This window comes from Pithys albifrons, chromosome 7 (assembly GCF_047495875.1).
Source record: "Pithys albifrons albifrons isolate INPA30051 chromosome 7, PitAlb_v1, whole genome shotgun sequence".
Lineage (NCBI taxonomy): Eukaryota > Metazoa > Chordata > Aves > Passeriformes > Thamnophilidae > Pithys > Pithys albifrons.
The window spans coordinates 60,734,083-60,756,208 of NC_092464.1; the positions used below are offsets into that span (position 1 = coordinate 60,734,083).

General features: G+C 51.7%; 1 protein-coding gene across 1 annotated transcript in view; it reads right to left on the reverse strand.

Annotated features, from left to right (window-relative positions):
- Positions 1–21,755, reverse strand: part of LOC139673810 (zinc finger protein 850-like) — a 1,066,517-nt gene extending 1,044,762 nt beyond the window's left edge. The window contains exons 1-3 of the mRNA XM_071559628.1: positions 21,599–21,755; positions 19,665–19,743; positions 18,726–19,476 (exon numbers count right to left, since the gene is read on the reverse strand). Of these exons, the coding sequence (XP_071415729.1) occupies positions 18,726–19,476; positions 19,665–19,716 (803 nt within the window). The 5' untranslated portion in view covers positions 19,717–19,743; positions 21,599–21,755. The remainder of the gene's footprint in view (positions 1–18,725; positions 19,477–19,664; positions 19,744–21,598) is intronic.
- Between the last annotated feature and the right edge of the window lie 371 nt (positions 21,756–22,126).

A 22,126-nucleotide genomic window follows, 5' to 3' on the forward strand; every position in this document is an offset into this window, starting at 1 on the left:
AAAAATCAGTTTTTTGAATTAACGGAGAACTTAGTTTGAGTTTTAATTTTGATGGGGAAAATATTTTGAACCTAACTTCCTTCTGTGATATTTAAGCAGATTGTAACACCATCCCACCTCTCCCAGACTCCACACTCCCTTTTCTTTTTCCCTGGCACCCCCTGGACTCCCCTTTTCTGGGCACAGAGACCCCCTGCACCCCCAAACCACCACTCCCCACCCCTAATCCTCCCTGTCCTTCAGCTTGGCACCTTCCTGATCCCAATTTCCAGAACTGGGATGCTCATGCACCCCCTTATCCTGCACACCCTTTCCTGGCCATCCCACCACTTCTAGCCCCCACACCCCCCGTTTTCCTTGACTCTGGGACTCCCAGGATCCCCACTCCTGCATTTCCCATACCCCAGGCACCCCTTTTCTGAACAATAGGGGACATCTTGAACACCCTTTCCTGGCCATTCTGGGTCTCTGTAACCCATGATCCCCTTTCCCCAACATCGGGGAACCCTGGACCGCCCTCTTCTAAGCACGGGGTCTGCCTGGACCCCTCAACCCACTTATTCAAGCCCCTGCACCCCCCTTTCCTTGGCACTTTCCAGTACTGTGTTCCCCCTGCACCCCCGAAATTCAACCCAAAACCCACAAACATTGAGCCCCCCAAAAAATCCTGCCAGGAGTTCCCCCTCACTGGTCTCCCCACTTTGGGGTTTAGGGTGTTCCCCCTCTCTGGGCTGCCAACGAAGGGCCTGACTCAGGCACACCAACCCCCCCAAGGGGGGTCCCCGCATTCCCCCGCCCACCAAGGGGCTCTGCCGGGAACCGGCACTGGGACCCTCAATATCCCAAATAGCCCCCAGGGGGCATTGGCGGCTCAGCTTTCGGGTCCCTCAAGCCCCAACCATCCCCCCGAACACAACCCAACCCCCCAGAGCCCCCCCAGGCTATTCGGGGCTCGGCTCGGGGGTCCCGCAGCACTTTGTCGGGGCCCTTTGCCGTCCCTGTGTGCAGCTCCGGCCCCGCCCCGCGGCAGCCCCAGCGCGGGCTCCAAGGAGCGGCACATCCTGGTGCCCTTGGGGGCTTTGGCCGGGCCCATCCCGGCTCTCGTGTTCCATGGCACAGCCCGCACGGCCCTTGGGAGGGCACTGTGCAGTTTGGGGGGGCCCAGTCCCTCTTTCCCCGTCTGCCCGTTTCCCCCCGCCCTGTTTTCCCGCTCACCCGAGAGTTCCTGGCGCGCAGTCGGAGCGGTGGAAAGGAAGAGGAAAAGGAGGAGCGTGGGTGTCCCCTCCCCTTGTCCCGGGGATGTTCCTGGGTTGGCAGCGCCCACTCCATTGGAAGGCGGTCCCGGCGGGGCAGCCGGAGCGGTTTGGGAGCGGCTGTGGGTGGCGGTGTGAGAGAGAACAGGTCTACCCGCCCGCCGCCGCTACCAGGTCTGCCCGTGGACGCCCAGGCTCCGGAAACCAGCGGCTGAAGCGCAAAGTCCGGCGGAGACAGCAGGTCTACCGGCTGAGCTTAGAGAACAGGTCTACCCGCCGCAGTGAAACAGGTCTGCCCTCTGGACTGAGGCAGTGATCAGGTCAACCCGCCAGACTAAAAAGGCTTCCCGCCGGACTGGAAAAGTGAACAAGTCGACCCGCCGGACTAGGAGAGACCAGGTCTACCTGCCCCACTGAGCGAACAGTACTAGCCGTGCTTAGAACAGGTCTACCCGTCGGGCTGAGGAGGACCCGCTGGACGGGAAGAGGGAACAGGTCTACCTAGAGACTTGAATACCCGCCGACTGAGAGCAAACAGGTCTACCCACAAAACTGAAAGAGAACAGGTCTACCCGCCAGGCTGAGAGAACAGACATCCCCGCTGGAATGTTCAAGCAAACAATGCCCTGTTTGGACATGTATCGGTCTGACTTCAACACCTAATTAACATCCTGATGGTGAGGCAACCACTGGACTCAAATGACTGTCAGTCAATCCCTTTATACTATAAAAGTCCAGATTCCTTTCACAGAGGCAGGTTCTTCCCAGGTAACCCCTCCTGAGGGGTGTGTGTGTAGAGATTCCTCCCTTGGGTGGGGACCCCAGCTAATGTCACTCCTGGAGGCTGAGAGCAGAGATCTCCCCAGCAGCCTTGGGCTGTCTGAGCTACATCGATTGCTAATTAATAATTATTTCCTTTTTGGTAGCTTTAGTAGAATTGCTTCAAGAATTGCTTGAGGACAGTGCACTGTCCTCTCTTATACCACACTTACTGTAGTTTTAGGATTTATATTGTGTAATAAATAATTTTGATTAACATATTTTATCTCATCATTTCTAGTAATAAGTAATTCTTTTGTTATCAACTTTGTCTAAGCTTTCCACTCCCCCCTGCCCCACAGTGCCCCCTCCCAGCCCAGCAGCCCCAGCACCCCACAGCACATTGGGAGCTCAGGGAGCCACCCCTGAGTCCCCTTTTCCAAGCCCCGTCTGACCAAAGACCCCCATGGGACTGTCCATCCTGCCAGCCCACCCCTCCTTTTCCACCCTTCTGTCTATTCCATTCCCATTCTCCCCTTAATCCCCAAGCCCCCCCAAGATCAGTTTGGGGGTCACAGCTCACACTTTCCCTCTTCTCCCATCCCTTAAATATCATCCCCCCAATTCTCATCCACCTCCTGATCAGTTTTGGGGGTCCCACCCTCTCCTTTTCCCTGCTCTTCTCACCTCTCCAGCTTCTTTCCCACCATGGATGGCAATGCTGTGAGGAGTCAGCTGTGCCTCAGCATCTCCAGGGGCCCGTGGCTGGGAAGGGGCTGCCAGGTCACATCTGTCACCTCCCTGACAGGCAGCAGCAGCCTTGGGCACCCAGAGGCAGCTGAGCCACCTGTGCACACACCCTGAGAGCTGCCCCAGCTGAGAGTCCCTCTCAGGGGCCCTGAGGACCTCCGGGCTCTGGCAACACAAACCTGCTGGAGGTTTAGAAGGCAAAGAGGCCAGTCCTGCCCTGGGGTCACAATGACCCAGAGATGAGGGCAGGGACCTGAATAGCTCTGGAGTGACCCTGAGGAGGAGGGCTGGGCTGAGTGAGGGATGTCCTGTGGCACAGGGGCTCAGGATCAAAGTTAATAAGGACAACAGGACATGGGGCTGCCTTGGAGGCAGTGTGGCCACCCAGACAAGGGAGGTGCCACCCCCTTTGAATGAGCCCTGGGGTAACACATCTGGACTGATGTGTCTGGGTTTGAGGTTCCCCATTGTGGAGGAATGAGGAAGAACTGGAGATGGTCCAAGGAAGATCTGGTTGGGCATTCGACAGGCTCCCTGGGGCACTGGTCACAGCTCCAAGCCTGATAGAGCTCAAGACGCGCTTGGATGATCCTCACATGGTGAGACTCTTGGGGATGGTCCTGTGCAGGGATAAGGGTTGGACTCAATTATCCTTCCAGGCCTCTTCCAGCTCAGCATATTCTGTGATTCTGCCAGGATGACAGAGCTTTTCTTGGTACTGGAAAGAGAAAGAAAGTCACAAAGTGCAGCTTGGAAGTTTCTGAGTGGAAGGGAGGATAAAGAAATGTCACTCAGAGAGGAGCCTTGTGGTGCAAGGTTTCACCAAGAAGGAGTCAGTATCATCCCATGGCTTTGTGTTGCAGGGAACAGCCAGAGATGGTGCAGAGACATCAGTGAGGGCACAGAAATGCTGCTGGGAGGGCTGGTGGCAAAGCAGGATGGGTGTGTGCAGCCTGCAAGGCCAGAGGAGCAGCAGGGACAGGGCAGCACAGGCTGCAGGACAGATGGCCAAGGGCTCTGGCAGGGCTGAAAGGCACAAAGGCACCCAGGGCTTTGTCCCCTGGGCTCTGGCAGCTGCCTCTGCCACTTAGAACAGCAGAAGGAACTTTCTTTTGAGGTTCTGGACTTTGTTTCTTCCTCACCCATCCCTGAGGAGGCTGGGAGGGGTTGCACAGAGTTGCACATTTGTTGTTCCTCCCCCTCCCATCCCACTGCCCCACAAACAGCCCTGAGCCACCTGTGAGGGACAGGACCTGCTGTGCCAGGAGGGAGGGAGGCTTTGTCAGTGCCTGCCCTCACTGGGGCCCATTGGTGCTTCAAGGGACTTGGAGTTTTGCTTCTGACTTCTTGAGCCACTTTTCCAATCTTCTCTCACTTCCTGAGAATCATGGACTCATCTCCAAATACACAGTGGGGCTCATTAAAACACAGAAGAAAAAAATATTTCTCTTCCTTTATTTCTCTTCATGTCTGGAAGACCTGTAGTAATTGGAGTTTGGTAGTTTAAGTAAGAAGGAAAAGTTCAAAGTGAACCTCAAAAAGCCCATATATTTTTGAAGGAAAGGGGATGATTTAAACAGAGACTTGGGGTGGAAGAGGGTCAGAAAGCAAAGGGTTTGCATACAAAAGGGGGAAAGGGGATTAATAGCACTTAATCATTGACCAATGTAACAGTTATCAAGGGATTACACAGAATTTGCTGCAATCTCAACAGTGACTCAGTTACAGATTCACAATAACAACATTCACATCACAGTCAATTCACACACACAAACACAGGCAGAGATGTGTGAACACAACAATATCTGTGTGTGTAAAGGTGTCCACCCAAAATTCTCCTTGTTGTCAGGGAAACACTCCCAGGGACCTGGGATGTGGACCTGGGGAAATTGGTGGACTTGGCAGTGCTGGGTTATGATTGGACTCAGTGACCTTGGAGGGCTTTTCCAACCCAAGTGATTCTATGATGCAATGACTCATCACCTCTATGATTCTGATAAATCCTCTCCTGCAATCAACACACATCCTGAAAATTCTCATTCTGACATGGCAGAAATTGTATTGACATTTCATTGAAAGTATTGAATCATTTCAATTGATAGAAAGAGGTTACTGAAAAATCACGATATTGGAGGATACTGTTTGGGTTTCAGGCTGAGCTGCACTGACTGACCATCAGTACCCAGTGCCACTGGAGGCTCAGGTTTATTTGAGGTCCTTCCCTGGCACTGGCAGCTGTCACAGAGGACCTGCAGGACATGAGGAGCCCTTTGGAGCTGCAGATGGATCTTGGGCAGAGGGTCCCAGGGAACCTACATAAGAGCATCAGGTATTTGTGTCCCTGTAACACAAGGAGGAGAACTAAAAAGAATATTAAGAGCTTAACATTTGTTTCCCTCTGGATGATTTTGGATACATTTCTGCCTAGAAATGTTCCCAGGACCCAGTTGAACCTTTCCTGCCCATCACTGCCCCTGCCCCATCTCATACAAGGAGTTCCCTGAGGTTTCTGAGGTGAAGCTCTCTCACCTGACACAGGGGAGCAGTGACCAGTGTCAGTGACACCCCTGGGGTTTGGATGATCAGCTTTGCACTCATCTCACACATCTGTTACAGTGGCTTCCTGTAAGACTCCCTAAATCATCAAATCACTTTTCCTTTCCATCCCCTCCAGGGTACAGGATGTGTGACTCTGGTTTAGGAGATGAAATAGGTGGGAATGGTCTCACCTGGAGCTCACAGGAGGCATCGAGCTCACAGGCCCTTGTCCTGCTGAGGGAATTCAATCCTCTGAACACCTCCTGGGAAAGCAGCATGGAGGGCTCTGGGCACTGCAGGAGACTCCTGGAATGCATGGGGGAAAACTTCCTGACACAGGTCAGGAGGCCTTTCCAGGGGGGATGTGTTACTGGATCTTTGGTCACCAAGGCAAGGGGTGACCAGTGGTGTCCTGGGCTGCCTCCAAAGCAGCCTGGGCAGCAGGGGAGGGGGATTCTGCCCCTCTGCCCTCTCAGGTGAGACCCCACCTGCAGTGCTACCTCCAGCTCTGTGGTCCCAGCACAGGAAGGACTTGGACCTGTTGGAGTGAGTCCAGATGAAGCACCAGGATGATCAGAGGGATGGAGCAGCTCTGCTGTGAGGAAAGGCTGGGAGAAGAGAATCTTTGGGGTGGCCTGATTGTGGCCTTCCAGAACCTGAAACAAGACAACAAGAAAGATGGAGAGAAACCATTTACCAGGGCCTGGAGTGACAGGAAAATAGGCAATGGCTTCACACTGACAGAGAGTAAGTCTAGATGAGGTATTAGGAAGAAATTCTTCCCTGTGAGGGTGCTGAGAGTCTGGCACAGGTTTCCCAGAGAAGCTGTGGCTGCTCCATCTCTAGTGTTCAAGACCAGGCTGGCAGAGCTCTGGGCAACTTAGTCTAGTGGAAGTTGTGCATGTCCATGTCACTGAGGTTGTACCCAGGTGATCTTTTAAGGTCCTTGAAACTCAGGACACTCTATGATTGTGAGTTACTTCAGGCAGCTGTGCCAGGCCCCCACATCTTGACCCAGCTGGGGAAAATATATACCTTCCAAAAAGGGAAATTAAAGGCAGTATTGCAGAAAGACCCACCAGGTTCAGCCCTATAGAAAGGGATGCAATGGCTGAGAGGTACTCCAGGTCCCAGGAGTCAGCCTGTTACCTGGAGGGGATGTGCTCCCACTCTGTCCCCCACCACGAGGTCTCCAGGGAGCCCAAAAAGAGCCACACAGAGACCACAGGAGAGAAATGAGAGAGAGAGTTTACTGATAAAGGGTAGGGGTATATAAAGGTTTTGGGGGACTCAAAATACCACCAATAGTGATCAAGGGGGGATTTGGACTATTACCAATAGAAATCCAGGGTTAACAACCAAGACAAAAGAGTAAATAAGAACCAATAAGAAAACTTGAAGCTTTCTCCAGGACACTACATGCATTCCTGAGTGACGAGGTAACAGTTATATTGTGGGATTTTGGGAAGAGGACAGTGACTAGGCAAAAAAGAACAAAAGAATCCATGTTGTGACATGCATTTATACAACAGTAAAAGTTCTGTTTTCAAGGCATTTGGGCAAGTTTTTCATCTTCTTCACAAGTCCATTTCTGACAAGAGTTCTTCCCTTCCAGATACTGCAGATCCATTGGCACAAAGGGCAGCTGATATTTCTTGTGCTGTGGGTGCAGAAGGCAATGGGTTGTGTCTCAGACCACTCAGGGAGGCTTTTCCCAAGCTGTGTTCTCACACTGGCAGCTTTGGTTAAATTCTGCTGAATGCTGGCTAAAAGTGATTTAAGGCCCAACACACAACTTATCATTAATTCAAGCAGTTCATTAAAAGGCTAATTAAAACCATTCCTACAATATAATCAGAGACAAGACAGGGGCAGAGGGAAGGGGAGGCCAGGCATGGGGATATGGCTGGAATGGGATGGTTGTGAGATCACTTCCACTGCAGCAGCCTGGGTGGCCCTCAGGAGACATTCTGGCCAGGGAGCATTGTGAGGTCATCCAGCACATCAGGGAACCCACACAACAAAAATTGCCATCCTTGGGGAGCTGAAGGAGTGGGGCAGGTGGGAGAACCCCCAGGTTCTGATTCTGGGGGCAGCTCTGTCACACAGCCCCACCAATCCTGGCAGGCAGGAAGGCAGCCTGGGCTCGTGGCCAGCCTGCTCTGCACTGGCCCTTCAACTGGGAAAAAAGTCTTTTTCTCATCTCCAGGCTGAGCATTCCCTGTTTCCCCCAACACTCCTTGTCTTTCATCCTCTTCACATACCAGCTTCAGCCAAGCCTTCCCTCCCTCAAAAAACAAAGTCCCCACATCTAATTTTCTTCTCTGCAAACTGTCCTTGCTGTCACCTCCTGGCAGTGGCTTCATGACCCCTGTCACAGCCAGCCCTGTCCCTGCACTGACCCAGCTCTGCTGCCCCACAGATGCTGCATCAGGAAGGGAAGGTCCATGGGGGAGGGAAATGCACAGGGACTCATCCTGAAAGGGACCCTGGGAGGTTTCTGAGCCAAATCAAAGCACAGTGAGTGGGGAAAGGGACACAAGGATGGGCTGTTTGTGTGCTCTGTCATGTCAGAAGAAGATGCGGAGCTGCAGAGACAACCAGACAATGTGGATCCCTCAGGAGATGATCTCAGACAGCGGCTCCCAGGCCTCTGCCAGTCACTGGTTACTCTGGTTTGATGGTCACAGGTGGTTCCACTCACCCCCACCAGTGTTCTGTGCACACACACCAGTCTCACCAGTGTCTGAACCCTCAAAAGACTCAAGACCTGATGCTTTGTGGCTCCCATTGTAGAGGCTGGCACTTGGATCTCCCCCCACACTCGCAGCACAGAGATCCCTTGTCCCAGAGATTTCTTAGCAATGGAGGGATTAAGAAAATGGGAAAGATTGTGGGATCAGTTCCAGGACATGGCAAGGGAAAGGCACTGACCAGTCACCTCTTTGCACATGCTCTGCTCCTTTCATACCCTTTTCTCTTTATTTTTTCATGCCTGTTCCTCCACATATCACTTCATTCATTCCCTGAACATCCCTTGGCAAGTCTTGCACTGTCCCTAAATGCACTTTCTGGCTTCTCAACCTGAGTCTCAGTACCTGAGTGAGAAAACCCCCAACCTCAGCTGCAAGGCCATCCTGGGGGGCTCTGTCACTGATCACTTGGGGAGCCTTTCATGCAGAGATGTTGGAAATCTCTATTAGTTTCTTTATAACTTTTGAGGTTTGAAAGGTTCCTCCAAAGTCATTGAAATTCATGTCCCTAAAAGGACTGTTTTTCCATTTTCAGAAGGTGTTTGGGTTAGCTCACCTTAATATGCCAACATGGTGCATGTAGGTATTTGCAACCCTGTGGAGAAGGAGTTGGGGATATAGGAAAAAAGAATAATAAACTGTTTGGGTTGGCAGAGACCTAAAATAGCCACTAGTCAAAGTGCACTTCAATTACTCAGGGACACCTTCCACAAGTTTAGGTTGTACAACATTCCAAACCTTGGGCAGCTCCAGGAATGGGGTTTCCACTTACTCTGTAACCTGGCCCAGGTTCCTGCCACCCTCATCACAAAATATTTCTTCCTGACATCCAATGGAAATCTCCCCTCATTCAGTTCCAGTTCCTGTGCCTTGTTCTGCCAATACAACCCTTGGCAGAAAGTGTCACTCTGTCTCTCCTGCACTAAGAGCACTACATATTTATGGCTAAACATCTTGGAGAGGGACCAGAGATATCCCAGGAAGGGCTTTGGAGGCCTTTAACACAAGCCCTGGACGCAGTGGTGTGGAGACTGATGAAAGAACAGGAGAATTTTTAGAGGCCTTGAAGGGCAACTGATGTGGTCCAGACTGCACAGAAGGAGAAAGTAATTTCCCCCCATCACCCTGAAGGAGTCTGGGCCAGCCCAATGCTTTGTGTGCCAAGGCAGAGCCAGGGAGGAGGGAGAGATGTCAGTGCAGGAAGGGGCCAGCGAGGTGGGGCAGCCGGGGGATGCCGACAGCCTGCAGGGAAAGGGGCAGGGCATGGACACCGTAGGACAGCCTGGGCTGGAGAGGAGACAGGGATGTGCAGAAGCTGAAAGGCCCCAAGAGAGCCAACTTGTGCAGGCCTTTGGCCATGGCTGCTGTGTGTGCCCCTGATGGCATGAGGAGACAAGTGAGCCTTGCAGCCCTGGGGCCTCATTGCCTCCTTGTCCCTGCTCAGCAGCCTGGGAAGTGCCACCCCATCCTCCTGCCCTTGGCATTGCACATCCCACATCTCAGTGCCCCAGGAAGAGCCCTGACCAATGAGGAAGGGAATGAATCTCCCTTCTCAGGGTCTGGAGGTCAGGGCTAGGACCTTTGAATTCTGAAACACAGCCAGTTTAACTCAGCATGACAGACATCTTTGACTTGCTTGTCCGTAACTGTTATCACTGCCTCCAGTTTTCTGCTCTAAATGGAATCTGGGGACACTTTCTCAGTCCTGTTCCTCAGTGGGACCCATTAGCACTACAAGAAACTTCAGTGTTTCAATCTGCTTTGACTTCTGGAGAAGTTGTTTGAAGTTACTCTGATGGACTGAGTTTAATGTAAACAACAGAAACCCCCCAGAGGGCCATTAAATGCCCTGGGCTGTTGCTGTGCTGCTGAGCTGGGCCGGGCTCCTGGCACACAGGGAGCTCCTGGCAAGCGGGCAGCGCTGCAGAGAGACAGCTCTGCCCAGGAGCAGCTCCTGTGCACAGCCCAGCAGGGCTCAGGGCACTGCCAGGGCAGCTCAGGGACACCAGCAGGGCACAGACAGAGCTTAAAGGGGCTCAGCATTGGGAGGATGACTGAGAGCTCATGGAGGAGAAATCTTTGCAGTGCTGGACACGGTGAGTGTGTGGGTGCAGGGCAATGCAGGGGCAGCTCCTGGAGGCATCTCCTAAAGCTGGCCCAGCCCCAGCTGATGGGATGTGTGAGGAGGGGGCTGTGGGGGACACTTTGGAATAGCTGTGGAGCTGGGGGGTGCAGCCAGGGGTGCCCAGGGCTGTGGTGCAGAGCAGGGTCCTGCAGCCCAGGGTGCTGTGCTGGGGCAGGGACTCTGCTGCCTGCCAGGGTCAGCTCTCAGCCAGCCTGGGGAGCTGCTCACAGGGCTGGGGCAGAAGGGCTGTGGGGAAGGAGCAGCCCCTGGTAGAGAAGGGGAAGGTCCTTCTCCTGTCAAAAGTGAGCTACAGACATGAGAGCTCCTTACAACTCCAGATCAATACAGAAAACTTCCCAAGGATATTTTCATGAAATAGAGCATGAGGAGGGATACCTTAAGGATGGGGAATACTCCTTTCCTTTCAGTACCATCTTCTGGATTGTCCGGGTGTTAACTGAGACAGAAATTCATCTCTGAGCCCAGTAGGAGACTCTGAAACCTGTAAGCTTTTGCTTCTAGAGGTGAAGAAACCAGGGTCCATCAGACACGACCACAGATTCCTCACAGGCAGCATCAGTGTTGCTTTTCCGGCCTCCTCAGGGTTGTTCTGCATTGCCATCAGAGCCTGTAGAGGCAGAGCTGCCCCTGGGCACTGCCCTGTGCTGGGAGGGCTCTGCAAGGCAGAGCTGAGCACCCAGGGCTGGGATGGGCTCTGGGAGCACTGCCAGGGCCCAGCCCTGGCCACAGGGAAGGAGCTGCTGGCAGGGACAGCTCCAGGCAGCAGAGCCCTGGGCAGGGAGTGGGGGGAAAGTTCCCCCAAGCACCCCTGGGGGAGGGAGCAAACAGGTCACTCTGAGGGCCCTTCCCTGCAGCTCTGCTGGGCACTCTGTGCTGGGTCAGGAAAATGAGGATTCCTCCAGTGGGACAGAACCTTCACCAGATGTGTCTTCTGAGTCATGAGTGCAGAGGTGGAACTTTTACATTCAAGGTGGGTTACATCTGAATGTCCCTTTTGAATGTCAGAGCTGTAATAAAAAATTTCCATGTCAGCAGACTGACTCCTTGGCAGAACATTTGGCAACATTTGACACATTGATTTTGGTTAAAAACAGACTGGTTTTGTCAGACAGCTTTAGGCTTAATTAATCCCTGTGTTTTCCTTTTTGGAACAGACCGTCTTCTAAGAAACAACACATGTCCAACAGCAGCTCCATCAGCCAGTTCCTCCTCCTGCCATTGGCAGACACGCGGCAGCTGCAGCTCCTGCACTTGTGGCTCTTCCTGGGCATCTCCCTGGCTGCCCTCCTGGGCAACGGCCTCATCATCAGCGCCGTAGCCTGCGACCACCACCTGCACACCCCCATGCACTTCTTCCTGCTCAACCTGTCCCTCACAGACCTGGGCTCCATCTGCACCACTGTCCCCAAAGCCATGCACAACTCCCTCTGGGACACCACAACCATCTCCTACATGGGATGTGCTGCACAGGTCTTTTTCTTTTTGTTCTTCATTGTGACAGAGATTTCCCTCCTCACCATCATGTGCTACGACCGCTACGTTGCCATCTGCAAACCCCTGCACTACGGGACCCTCCTGGACAGCAGAGCTTGTGCCCACATGGCAGCAGCTGCCTGGGCTACTGCGTTTCTCAATGCTCTGCTGCACACAGCCAATACATTTTCCCTGCCCCTGTGCCGTGGCAATGCCCTGAGCCAGTTCTTCTGTGATCTGCCTCAGATCCTCAAGCTCTCCTGCTCACACTCCTACCTCAGAGAACTTGGACTCATTGTGGTTAGTGCCTGTTTAGCTTTTGGTTGTTTCATTTTCATAGTTTTCTCCTATGTGCAGATCTTCAGGGCTGTGCTGAGGATTCCCTCTGAGCAGGGACGGCACAAAGCCTTTTCCATGTGCCTCCCTCACCTGGCCGTGGTCTCCCTATTTATCAGCACCTCCATGTTTTCTTACTTGAAGCCTCCCTCCATGTCCTCCCCATCCCTGGATCTGACATTGTCAGTTCTGTACTCGGTGGTGCCTCCAGCAGTGAATCCCCTCATCTACAGCCTGAGGAACCAGGAGCTCAAGGATGCTGTGAGGAAAATGGTGACTGGATGCTTTTCAGCAACAATAACCTGTCTGTTTTCTGCTCTATAGAGTTCATAGTGTAACTCATTAGAAGCCCAGCATGCCTTCTCAGGGTTTTGGTGATTGTCAGTTGGCTCTTCTTGTCAGGATGTTGTGCACAATAAATTTTTTTATTAATTTCTTTTGTCATTCTTTGTTTTCCTGTGTGACCCAGAATCTCTGAGGAATTGTGTTCTCTTTATATTCAAAGAAAATGAATTATCCTGAACTGCTCTTGTTCATCTGTGATCCTAACTGTGGGACCCTCATAAAGCTGCAGGGCAATTTCATATGTGCAGAGGAGAAGGGGAAAGAGTCCAGCACAGCAGCACTGCTGGGGACCAGCAGGACTATTTAGAGTTGCTTCCTTTCCACTTCCACACTCTCCTTCTAAGACCCCATATTGGTGTAAGATCTCAGTGCTCTGCCAGGTTGGTCAGGCTGTTTCTGTGTGGTGATGCCCAAAGGAGCACAAGGAAACTGCTTAGAGACAGAGTTTTAATCTTTAAGCAGCAAGGCATTTATTGAAGCAACGTTGGGGAACCGTCCGATTCTCGTCGGACAACAGAGTTCTGAAGTCAGCAGTGTGAAGCCAGAGTATTTATACAGTTTCTGTGAGAGATTACATCATTTTTACATGCATATTGATGTTATTGCAACACTTGGTTATAATATATAGAGCAGGCGGAGTCCAGGCAGAGTCAGGGGTGGAGTCGTCGTTTTGAGGAATATTATGGTGGGAGTTCCTGTTACCTCATCTGGTAGGGGTCTCATTTCACCTCCTCATCCTCGGTGAACTTTTCAACTTCTACTGAATTTTGCTGATTTTAATATAGATCGTGCCAAAATGCTGTGTTTGAAATTTCTTGTCTCTTCCTGCAGGTCACCGTGCCCTGTGCTCGGGCTGTGCTTCTCCCTTATATGTTATTGCCTGCGTATTTCGTATTGGTTTGGACGGACCTCAAGACCACCTTTGGATAGCTCCCAAACCTGGTTTCTATCCAGCTATATTTCCTGTGGCTGGCTTCAGAGACTGTTTTGTGTTAATTCTTTGGGTCCTGTGCTTTCTCTGCTTCAGTGGGAGTGCTGTGACTGCCAGCAGACAATGGGCATTTTTTATTGAAGAGACCTGGGAACAGCCAGGAGAACTCAAAGGACCTGCAGGGACAGTTTGTGCCAAGGAGTCAGCAGGAAATTCAGCCCAGTGAGCACAGGCCTGTCAAGTGTGGGGTCACTCCATGATTATATTCTATATCTGGGCGTAAACTGAAAAACAAGAGCTCTGCAGATCCAGGGGACACATCAGGTACAGGGAAAGGAGTCTAAGTGACCTGTCTTACCCTCAATGAAATTCCACCATTGGATCCAGTGCAGCCCCCAGACCCACCTCCCAGCACTGGAACAAGGCAGGGCCCCTCTGAGCACCCTCCATGGTCACACAAGAGCTTGTCAGTGGCAAGAGGGGGTCAGTGGCAGGGACCACCATCAGCTGGCTCTGCCTCCCAGCCTGACCAGCCCAGCCCAGCCCAGCAGAGCCCCCCCATGGCCCTGGGCACCACAGCCCCTGTGCCCTGCAGAGCAGCACCCCCAGTTCGGGGGCTGTGGGGAGAACAGGGAGGGGCGGCAGGAATGGCTGGTCAGGCCAGCACAGACGTGTTCCCCTGGGGAAAGGCTCTGTGGGGAGATGGGATGTGCCAGGAGAAGAGCAGGACAGGTTGTGGGTGCCCATGAGGGTGGAAAGAGAAACACTTTGCTGAGGGTCCCAGCTTTGGGAAGGCTGCCCTGTCCCTTGAGCTGCCTGAGGAGCTGCTGGGTCAATTCTCTCACTCTCCCCTGGGGAGCAAGTTTGGCTCTGGGGGCTGTGAAAGGCCTGGGGTGGGGAATTAAAGTAAACAATAAATAAACTACAGAGGAACTGGATCATTGTGATCGAGTGAATGCCCATTTATTACACACTACACACTTTATATGGAGCTAAAGCTACGTACTATTGGCTACATTGAACCTCACACCATATAACTGCAAATCCCAATTGGTTATAACCCATATCTCACAAGTCCAATGTTTATATTGTCTCATCCTCCATGTTTTCAGGTGCACCTCCAGAATCCTGTGTGAAAGTCAAGGCGGTCCCATGAGAAACCTCTAGGGAGTTGCCAACTCCTCCAAGCAGCTGTGACTGTTTATTCTTAGCTGCCTTCAGTCTCACAGGGTTGATGCAGGCTGGATCGTTCATGAGCCCATTTTCTGAAAGAAACCCCTCAACATATCCCCTCTCTTTATTTTGAGTGATCCAGGCATGCTCCACAGACTTGTGAACTGTATTAACAACACATTGCAATATACAAGGCAAGAAAACCAAAGCAGCTACAAAAAATACAATTGTTTGGCCCTCTTTCAAAAAATCAAATGACCAACCATTAAATCCCAACTTTTTCAACCAATCATCAAAAGCAGATGTTGTTACACTCAGCTTTTTCATTTTGTCCTTCAACTGCCTCAGATGTGCATAAATGGACACAGAATGGTCTGATAAATTCATGCAGTACATCTATGAAATTCCTCAAAACTAAGGCCTTGAGGTAAAGGCTGTGCTGAAAGCAAAGACAATCAAAAGCAATTCTATTTTGCAGTAATGCACGACTAATACTGTCTGCATCAGTGGCAAGACAAGGCATCTGCATTCTACAGGTAGTTCTTTGGTCCTTAAGGATGCATTGATCAGTCATTGCAGACGTCAGAGGAGACACACACAGAGACAGACACACACACAGACACACACACAGACACACAGACACACACACAGACACACAGACACACACAGACACACACACACAGACACAGACACACACACACACAGACACACACACACACACACACACACACACACACACACACACAACCTGACAATTCTCTCTAAATGTGCCACAAGATTGGCAGCAGCACTTCAGCACGGGCCCTTAGCAGAAGGCTACTGCACCTGATGTTAACTGCAGCACAATTGTCACAATCACAAAAGGCACAAAAAAAATCTATCTATAGTTCATCCTTAAAGCAATTTGTTTATCTAACTTCATCTATCATTCATTCATCACTTACTTTTTCACTTCTATTTTCTTTTTCTCTTTTTATTTTCATTATTGTTCTCCCACAGAGTTTTTTTGTGAACCCTTTTTCATTTTTTCTTTTTCTCTTTTTTCTTATTCTTTTTTTTTCCACTGTTCATGCCCCCTGTATTTTTTGAACCAGGAACAGACACTTAATTGCTGCTCTGTTCTGTAATGTAGCAAGCTTAACCCTATTTACTATCAGTACCAGTTAACAGTACACTCAAAGCTACAAATGTAGCCTTACTCTAATGATTTAAACCTTTACCAAATTAACATTACTCTGCCGACTCAATTAACACTTTAACTCTTAACATTATTCTCCTTAACTTCTTAACCTCTTAACAAATTAAAAACACTATTGCAATAACCAAACATCCTTATTTGCTTAAGAAATGACAAACATTATTCTATTAGCTTAACAACTTATTTTTCTTAACCAAAGAAAAAACATTATTCTATCTGCTTAACGTCATTATTTCCTGAACAAATGAAAAAACATTCCTGCAGGCATTGTCATTGGTGCACCAAAGAGCTTAAAAACCTTATCAGAAATAAACCAACACCAAACAACATTATTTCTATAAACTGGTTATGTTGCATTAAGTCCTACATTCATAAGAACAGATCTTAACACGTCTAATTCTCATAATTCTAGTGTTACTTGTGGTAAATATGCATTTCTGCATCTAAAAGAACAAATCTTAACCAATCTAATGCTATATAACTAAAAACATTATCTGTGTCAATTCACTTTGGTACTCCTACAAAGAGCTGTTTGAAAATGCTTAATACCATCAAATGGAAATACATCAATTACTATCTGGTGTTATGGATATTAATCTGAGGGATCAAATTAAAAACTTAGTCAGTCACTCAAAAGTTCTGCGGAAACAGCTGTTTACATCCATCTCTGATTTCAACCTGTGGAAAAAAAAATAGAAATTTTCTCCAAATTATTAAAAGCTTACAACACTCTATAACTTTTAAACAAGAGCCAAGTTAACAAAGGAATAAGTTCAAAAGGAGATTCCATCTAGGCTTCTTTGTTGCTCTCGGAATCTCTTGAGGAAGATGCTGCATTCTGACCTTGCATGATTCATTGTAGGTCTGTGACCGAAGGGTACAGGTGTCTGTGTTTCACTTGTGCCAAAGACAGACTTTGGCTGGTGTTCGTTAAAGTGATTCCATTCAAGCCGCCTGCTTTTGCTAAACTAACAGTCTTTGAGACCCTTAGGTGTATGCTGGAACTACAACACCCAGAATCCTTTACAAATGGACTACATTACCCAGGAGTCTTTGCAAAAACTTGATGACGTGCAAAGCTCCACCTGACCAAACTACAATAACCATCAGTCGTTGTGAGACTCACGCACATGGCAAGAAGCTCGGTGACGTCATGCGAGGGAGCCCACCCCCTGCCTCGGGGGAGGCTGACCCCTCCCTACTCGAAGCAGGAAATCGCCATTTTTAAACTGCTCAGCAATAACTCTCTCCCATTGGCAGGGTAGAAAATGGCTGGAAACAAACTTTTGCAGCCTCCAAAGATGGGAAAAAAAGCAAAACAGTTGAGAGCAATTTTCGGCAACTTATGGCTTTTTAGCAGGCTGAGGAGAAAATGTGGAGCTTGAAGACAGAACAGGACAAAGCCCACATGCTGTGAGATGGCCAACAGCTGCATTCAGGGTTATATTGTCCCTTGCAAGTACAGATTTGTGTCCCATTTCCCATTTTTTGGTGTCTGTCTTTCTATTGCCAACTCTGGAAGCCCCTGCACGGCTGTAGGGGGGTTGGGGGGCAAAAATCGGTGTTCCCAAGGCTACGAGAAACAGCAATGGCGGGCGGGAGGTGGGGAGGAAGCAACATTCCCAAGGCAGCAGGAGCCGAAGCCATGGCATGGCCGGAGCAGGCAGCGAGCCGGTGGAGAGCGGGAGTGGGGAAGCGGCGGCGGTGGCCAGGGCTGGGGGGAGGAGGCAGTGGCTCTGACAGCGAATGGAGCCGGACCCACGGCATGCCCGGGGCGAGCAGAGAACGGTGCTGGGGGAGACGAGACCGGTGCTGTATGGCGGCGGCAGCCGACGGGAGGTGGGGCGGGACGGCAGCCCACAGAGAGACCAGGGCTGGAGCCGCAGCAATGGTGACCACAGGGTGGCAACCAGCAGGGAGGGTGGCGGTGGGAGCGGGAGCTGTTCTCAGCCAGTGCAGAAACCACGGCAGTCCTTCGGTTTTATTTCCCGCAACAAATCCCTTGTACCAGAGGCTTCACCTCATGGCCTCCCACGTAAACAACTTAAACACTGTATTAACATCGGGGAAAAGGTCTCTATTTTGTGCCCACTTTAAAAAATACTTCAAAGCCCAAAAATTATGGCAAATCCCTTTCTCAGAACAGATGCATTGGAAGAGCTCACCCCCATCACCTTCCCAACTGCTCGCTCACCTGAATTTTTGAGCGAGATTTCCAGATGACTTGTCATCACTCTGAGGTGCACCCCTTAACTCCAGACTCCATGGGGCACTGCAGGCCTGCTGACCGCCAGGGCAGCAGTCTCTTTGGTTGGAAAACTTCTCCACATTTTTCCTCTCATTCTACTGCTTCTTTTTCAGGATGCAGGGGTCAGGGATGCAGCAATCCAAGGGAAAATCTTCATCTGTTACGAGGATCCACTGCCATTCGGGCACCAGTTAAAGTAAACAAAAAATAAACGTCGGAGGAACTGGACACCACACATAGATCATTATGATCAAGTGAATGCAGATTTATTATACACCACACACAGTTTATATGGAACTAAAGCTACGTACAATTGGCTAAATTGAACCTCACACCATGTACCTGCAAATCCCAATTGGTTATAACCCATATCTCACAAGCCCAATGTTTATATTATCTCATCCTCGATCTTTTCAAGCACCTACAGAGTCCTGTGAGAAACTACTGTTTGAATCCCTCGGGAGTAACCTTCTCCCTATCACCGACCAGCAGCTGTGCTCCTTGCTGCTTCTCAGCTGATAGCTACCCCAGTCTCACAGAGTCTGTATAGGTCTGAATTGCTCACCCCTGAATTTTCTGTACCTACAGGTCACCAGGGCTGTGCCCAGCATGGATCACCTGGAACGTGGGTCACCACGTCTGTCCTAAACAAGACTCATCAAGAATGTTGGTCATCAAATCTTTACCCAACATGGGTCACAAGGTCTGTGCCCAAAATGAGTCACTGTGGATCATCCAACATGGGTCCTCCAATGGATGATGGAGATAGAGCAGCAGATAAAGCTTGTCCTGCAGTCGGGGCACTTGTAGGGCTTCACTTACCGGTGGGTCCGTTGGTGTAAAGTCAAGTGAGTGCTCCGGATGAAGCTCTTCCCACACTCCAAGCACTTGTCAGGCCTCTCCCCTGTGTGGATAAGCCAGTGGGAGATGAGGTGGGAGTTGCGTTTGAAGCTCTTCCCACACTCCCCACACTCATATGGCCGCTCCCCACTGTGGATGCTCTGGTGGGTGATGAGGTGGGCCTTCTGGTTGAAGCTCTTCCCGCAGTGGGTGCAGCGGAAGGGCCTCTCCTCCGTGTGTGTGCGCTGATGCAGGAGGAGAGCTGAGCTGGTCTGAAACCTCTTCCCACACTGCGAACACTCGTAGGGACGTTCCCCAGTGTGGACCATCTTGTGCTGTATCAGGTTGGAGCTGGATCTGAAGCTCTTCCCACATTCCCCACAGGTGTAGGGCCGTTCCCCAGTGTGGATGTGCTGGTGGCGGAACAGGTCGGAGCTGCTGCTGAAGCTCTTCCCACATTCCAAGCACTTGTAGCACTTTTTCTTTGTGTGAAGATGCTGCTGCACCACCAGGTTGGAGCACTGGCTGAATGTCTGGCTGCCTTCCTGGCTCTGGCTGCTTCTTTCCTCCTCTGAGCACACTGGGCTGGTTTTGGAGTTTCTCCTCCTGGGGTATCTCTGTGGATTTTCCTCCCCACTCACTTCCTGCACCCTGGAGCGGTTCAAAACAGCCTCTGCCAGCAGGTTCTGCCGGGGGGATTTGTCCTCCGTGCTCTCCATGCTCAGCTCGGGGCCTGGGGCAGGAAGGAACAAGCACAGGCAGGGCATTTGCCTCCGGCCCACAGGGAAGGACAAGGACATACCCCCAAACCCGGCCCCGGCAGGACGGCGTTGGCAGCGGGGTTGTCCTGCAGCTGGGGCCATGCTGGGCTGGAAGATGCAGCACAAGAGAGGGGCAAAGGGGCACTGACTTCCTCCTCACCTGCCTGGGGGGCCCGGGGCATCTTCCTCTTCCTCACAGCCTCTTCCTCCATCCTGACAAGCTTTGGGCAGGAGAAATCCTGATTTGGGGGGAAAAATAAGGTTGGGGTATCCTCCTGCCCAAGTTCATATCTGGAATTCACCAGGCATCTTGTGCCCTTAAAACCCTCCAAAACAGTAAGATTAAGTAAAAAAAATCCCCTCTCAGGAGTTTCCTCTCTCTGGTCTCTTTACTTTGGGGTTCTGGGGGTCTCCCCTGTCTTGGCCACTGGGGGTCCCACGTCAGTTGAGGGTTCCCCCTCTCTGGGGTTCCTGCCCTCTCCAGGCTGTCGGGGGTCCTGGGAATCAAAGGGGTCCCTCCTCTCTGGTCTCCCCACTTTGGGATTCTTGGGGTCCCTCCTCTCTGGGGTACCCCAGTTTGGGGATAGGGCCCCCCCCCCCTCCCCAGGCTGCTGGGGGTCCTGAGGGTGCCCCATTTCCGGGATCTCCTTTTTGGGATCCCACGGGGATCCCGGAGCAGGGAGTCAGGGCATAGGGGACCTCTGGGACCCTTGGCATTCCTAATTGGGACCCTGGAGAGGGGGAATCCCAGAACCCCAAAGGGGTCAGATCACAGAGTGGGGACCCCTGGCATTCCCAGGATCTCCAGCAGCCTGGAAAAGGCAGAACCCCAGAGAGGGGCCCCCAAAACACAAGGCACCCCCAACAGCCTGGACAGGAGGGACCCCCAGAACCCCAAAGTGGAGAGATCAGAGAGAGCAAATTTGGAGGTGAATTTTGGTGCTTTGAATTCCTTTGGCCTTAATCTGCATATTTTGGAGGGGGTTTTGGCCAAATCTTGATGGTTTGGGGTTTTAGGGGATCTGTGCCAGGCACCTCCATTTGGGGGCATGGGAGGATCCCAGGATTTTCCAGCATCCAGGGGTGCTCCCCAAGTAAAGCCCCTTTGGGGGTGCCTCCCTTTGTTCCCCACACTGAGGTCACTCCTCACTCACTCACACCGTTCCCTTTTCCAAGAGCATCATCCCCAATTTCCCCCTTTCAACTTGCAGAAAAAAACAATAAATAAATCCCATTTTCCAGTTTTTTCTGGCTGCCCACGTGTCTCACTCAGCTTCAGTTCTCTCTGTTTCAGCTGTCACTTCCAGATCCCAGTTTGGGGCTCCTGAGGTGTTTTAGGGGCCTCTTGGGGCAGTTTGGGGGTCCTGGGACAGTTTAGGGGGTCCTAGGGTTGTTTTGGAGGGTCTGGCGGCAGTTTGGAGGTCCACAAGTACTTTGGAGGGCCAGGGAAGGGTCTGGGGGGTCCTGGGGTGGAACGGGGGGGATCTGAGGGCATTGTGGGGGTTCTGGGAAAGGTTTTGGGGACCCAGAGATGGTTTTGGGGGATCTGGGAGCAGTATGGGGGTTCTGGGAGGGGGTTTAGGGGGATCCTGGCCTAGTTTGGGGAGTTCTGGAAGTAGTTTGAGGGCCTTGGGGCAGTTTGGAGAGACCGGGAGAGAATTTAGGAGGGGTTTGAGGTAGTTTGGGAGTCTTGGGGCAGTTTGGAGAGGTCTGGGTGGGGGTCTGGGGGGAGGTTGAGGGAATTTGGCAGGTCTGGTTGCTTCAGAAAGGGATTTTGGCGGGTCCTGCGGTGGTTTGGGGGGTCTGGGACGAAATACACGATAGCCTGAGGGTAGTTCGGTGGGTTCGGGGCAGTTTAGACGCTCTGAAAGAGGTTTGGGGGGGTCTAGGAGGGGGTTTAGGGGGTCTCTGAGGCGTTTGGGGGGGCCCAAAATGTTTCAAATGCTCCAGAGCGTTCAGGATGGTATTTGGGGCATCCTGGGGGGCCGAGGCAGTTTGGGAGGTCCCAGGTGGGAGGTTTTGGGGTCTCAGGGATTTTTTTGGGTGATTTTGGGGGATCCCGAGGCGGATCCCGGGGTGGGGGGAGGGGCTTACCCGGCTCCTTCACCGTCACGGCCAACACGGCCCCGGTGGGGTCCCGGGGGGTCTGTGGAGGGTGGGCGGGTCGTGAGGGATCCCCAAAGCCCGCCCTGAGACCCCGAATATTTCCTAAATGTTCCCAATTATCTTCCAAACCTCCCTATAGCGCCGCCATTGCTCTACTCTCCCGGAAGCGCCGTCGAGTCCCGCCCTCCGTCTGCACCGTCTCTGATTGGGCGGTGGCCCGCCCGTCACCACCTGCAGCCAATCAGCGTTCAGAAATGCAGCGGGCGGTGACGGGACATGGAGTCCTGCGCCATTTTGAGCCTGTCCCTTACTACATCTCCCGCCATGCACCGCGGCCCGTTCTGGCCAATCACAGGCGGGACTACAACTCCCGCCCCCCCCCACCAATCGGGTCAGTCCCACCCCCATTGCAGCCCCCCAAGTGCCCCCCGGACCCCAAACTGCCCCAGAAGGGCCCCAGGACCCCCAAGTGCTCCCCCAATACCCACTCAGGACCCACAAATCATCTCCCTGGAC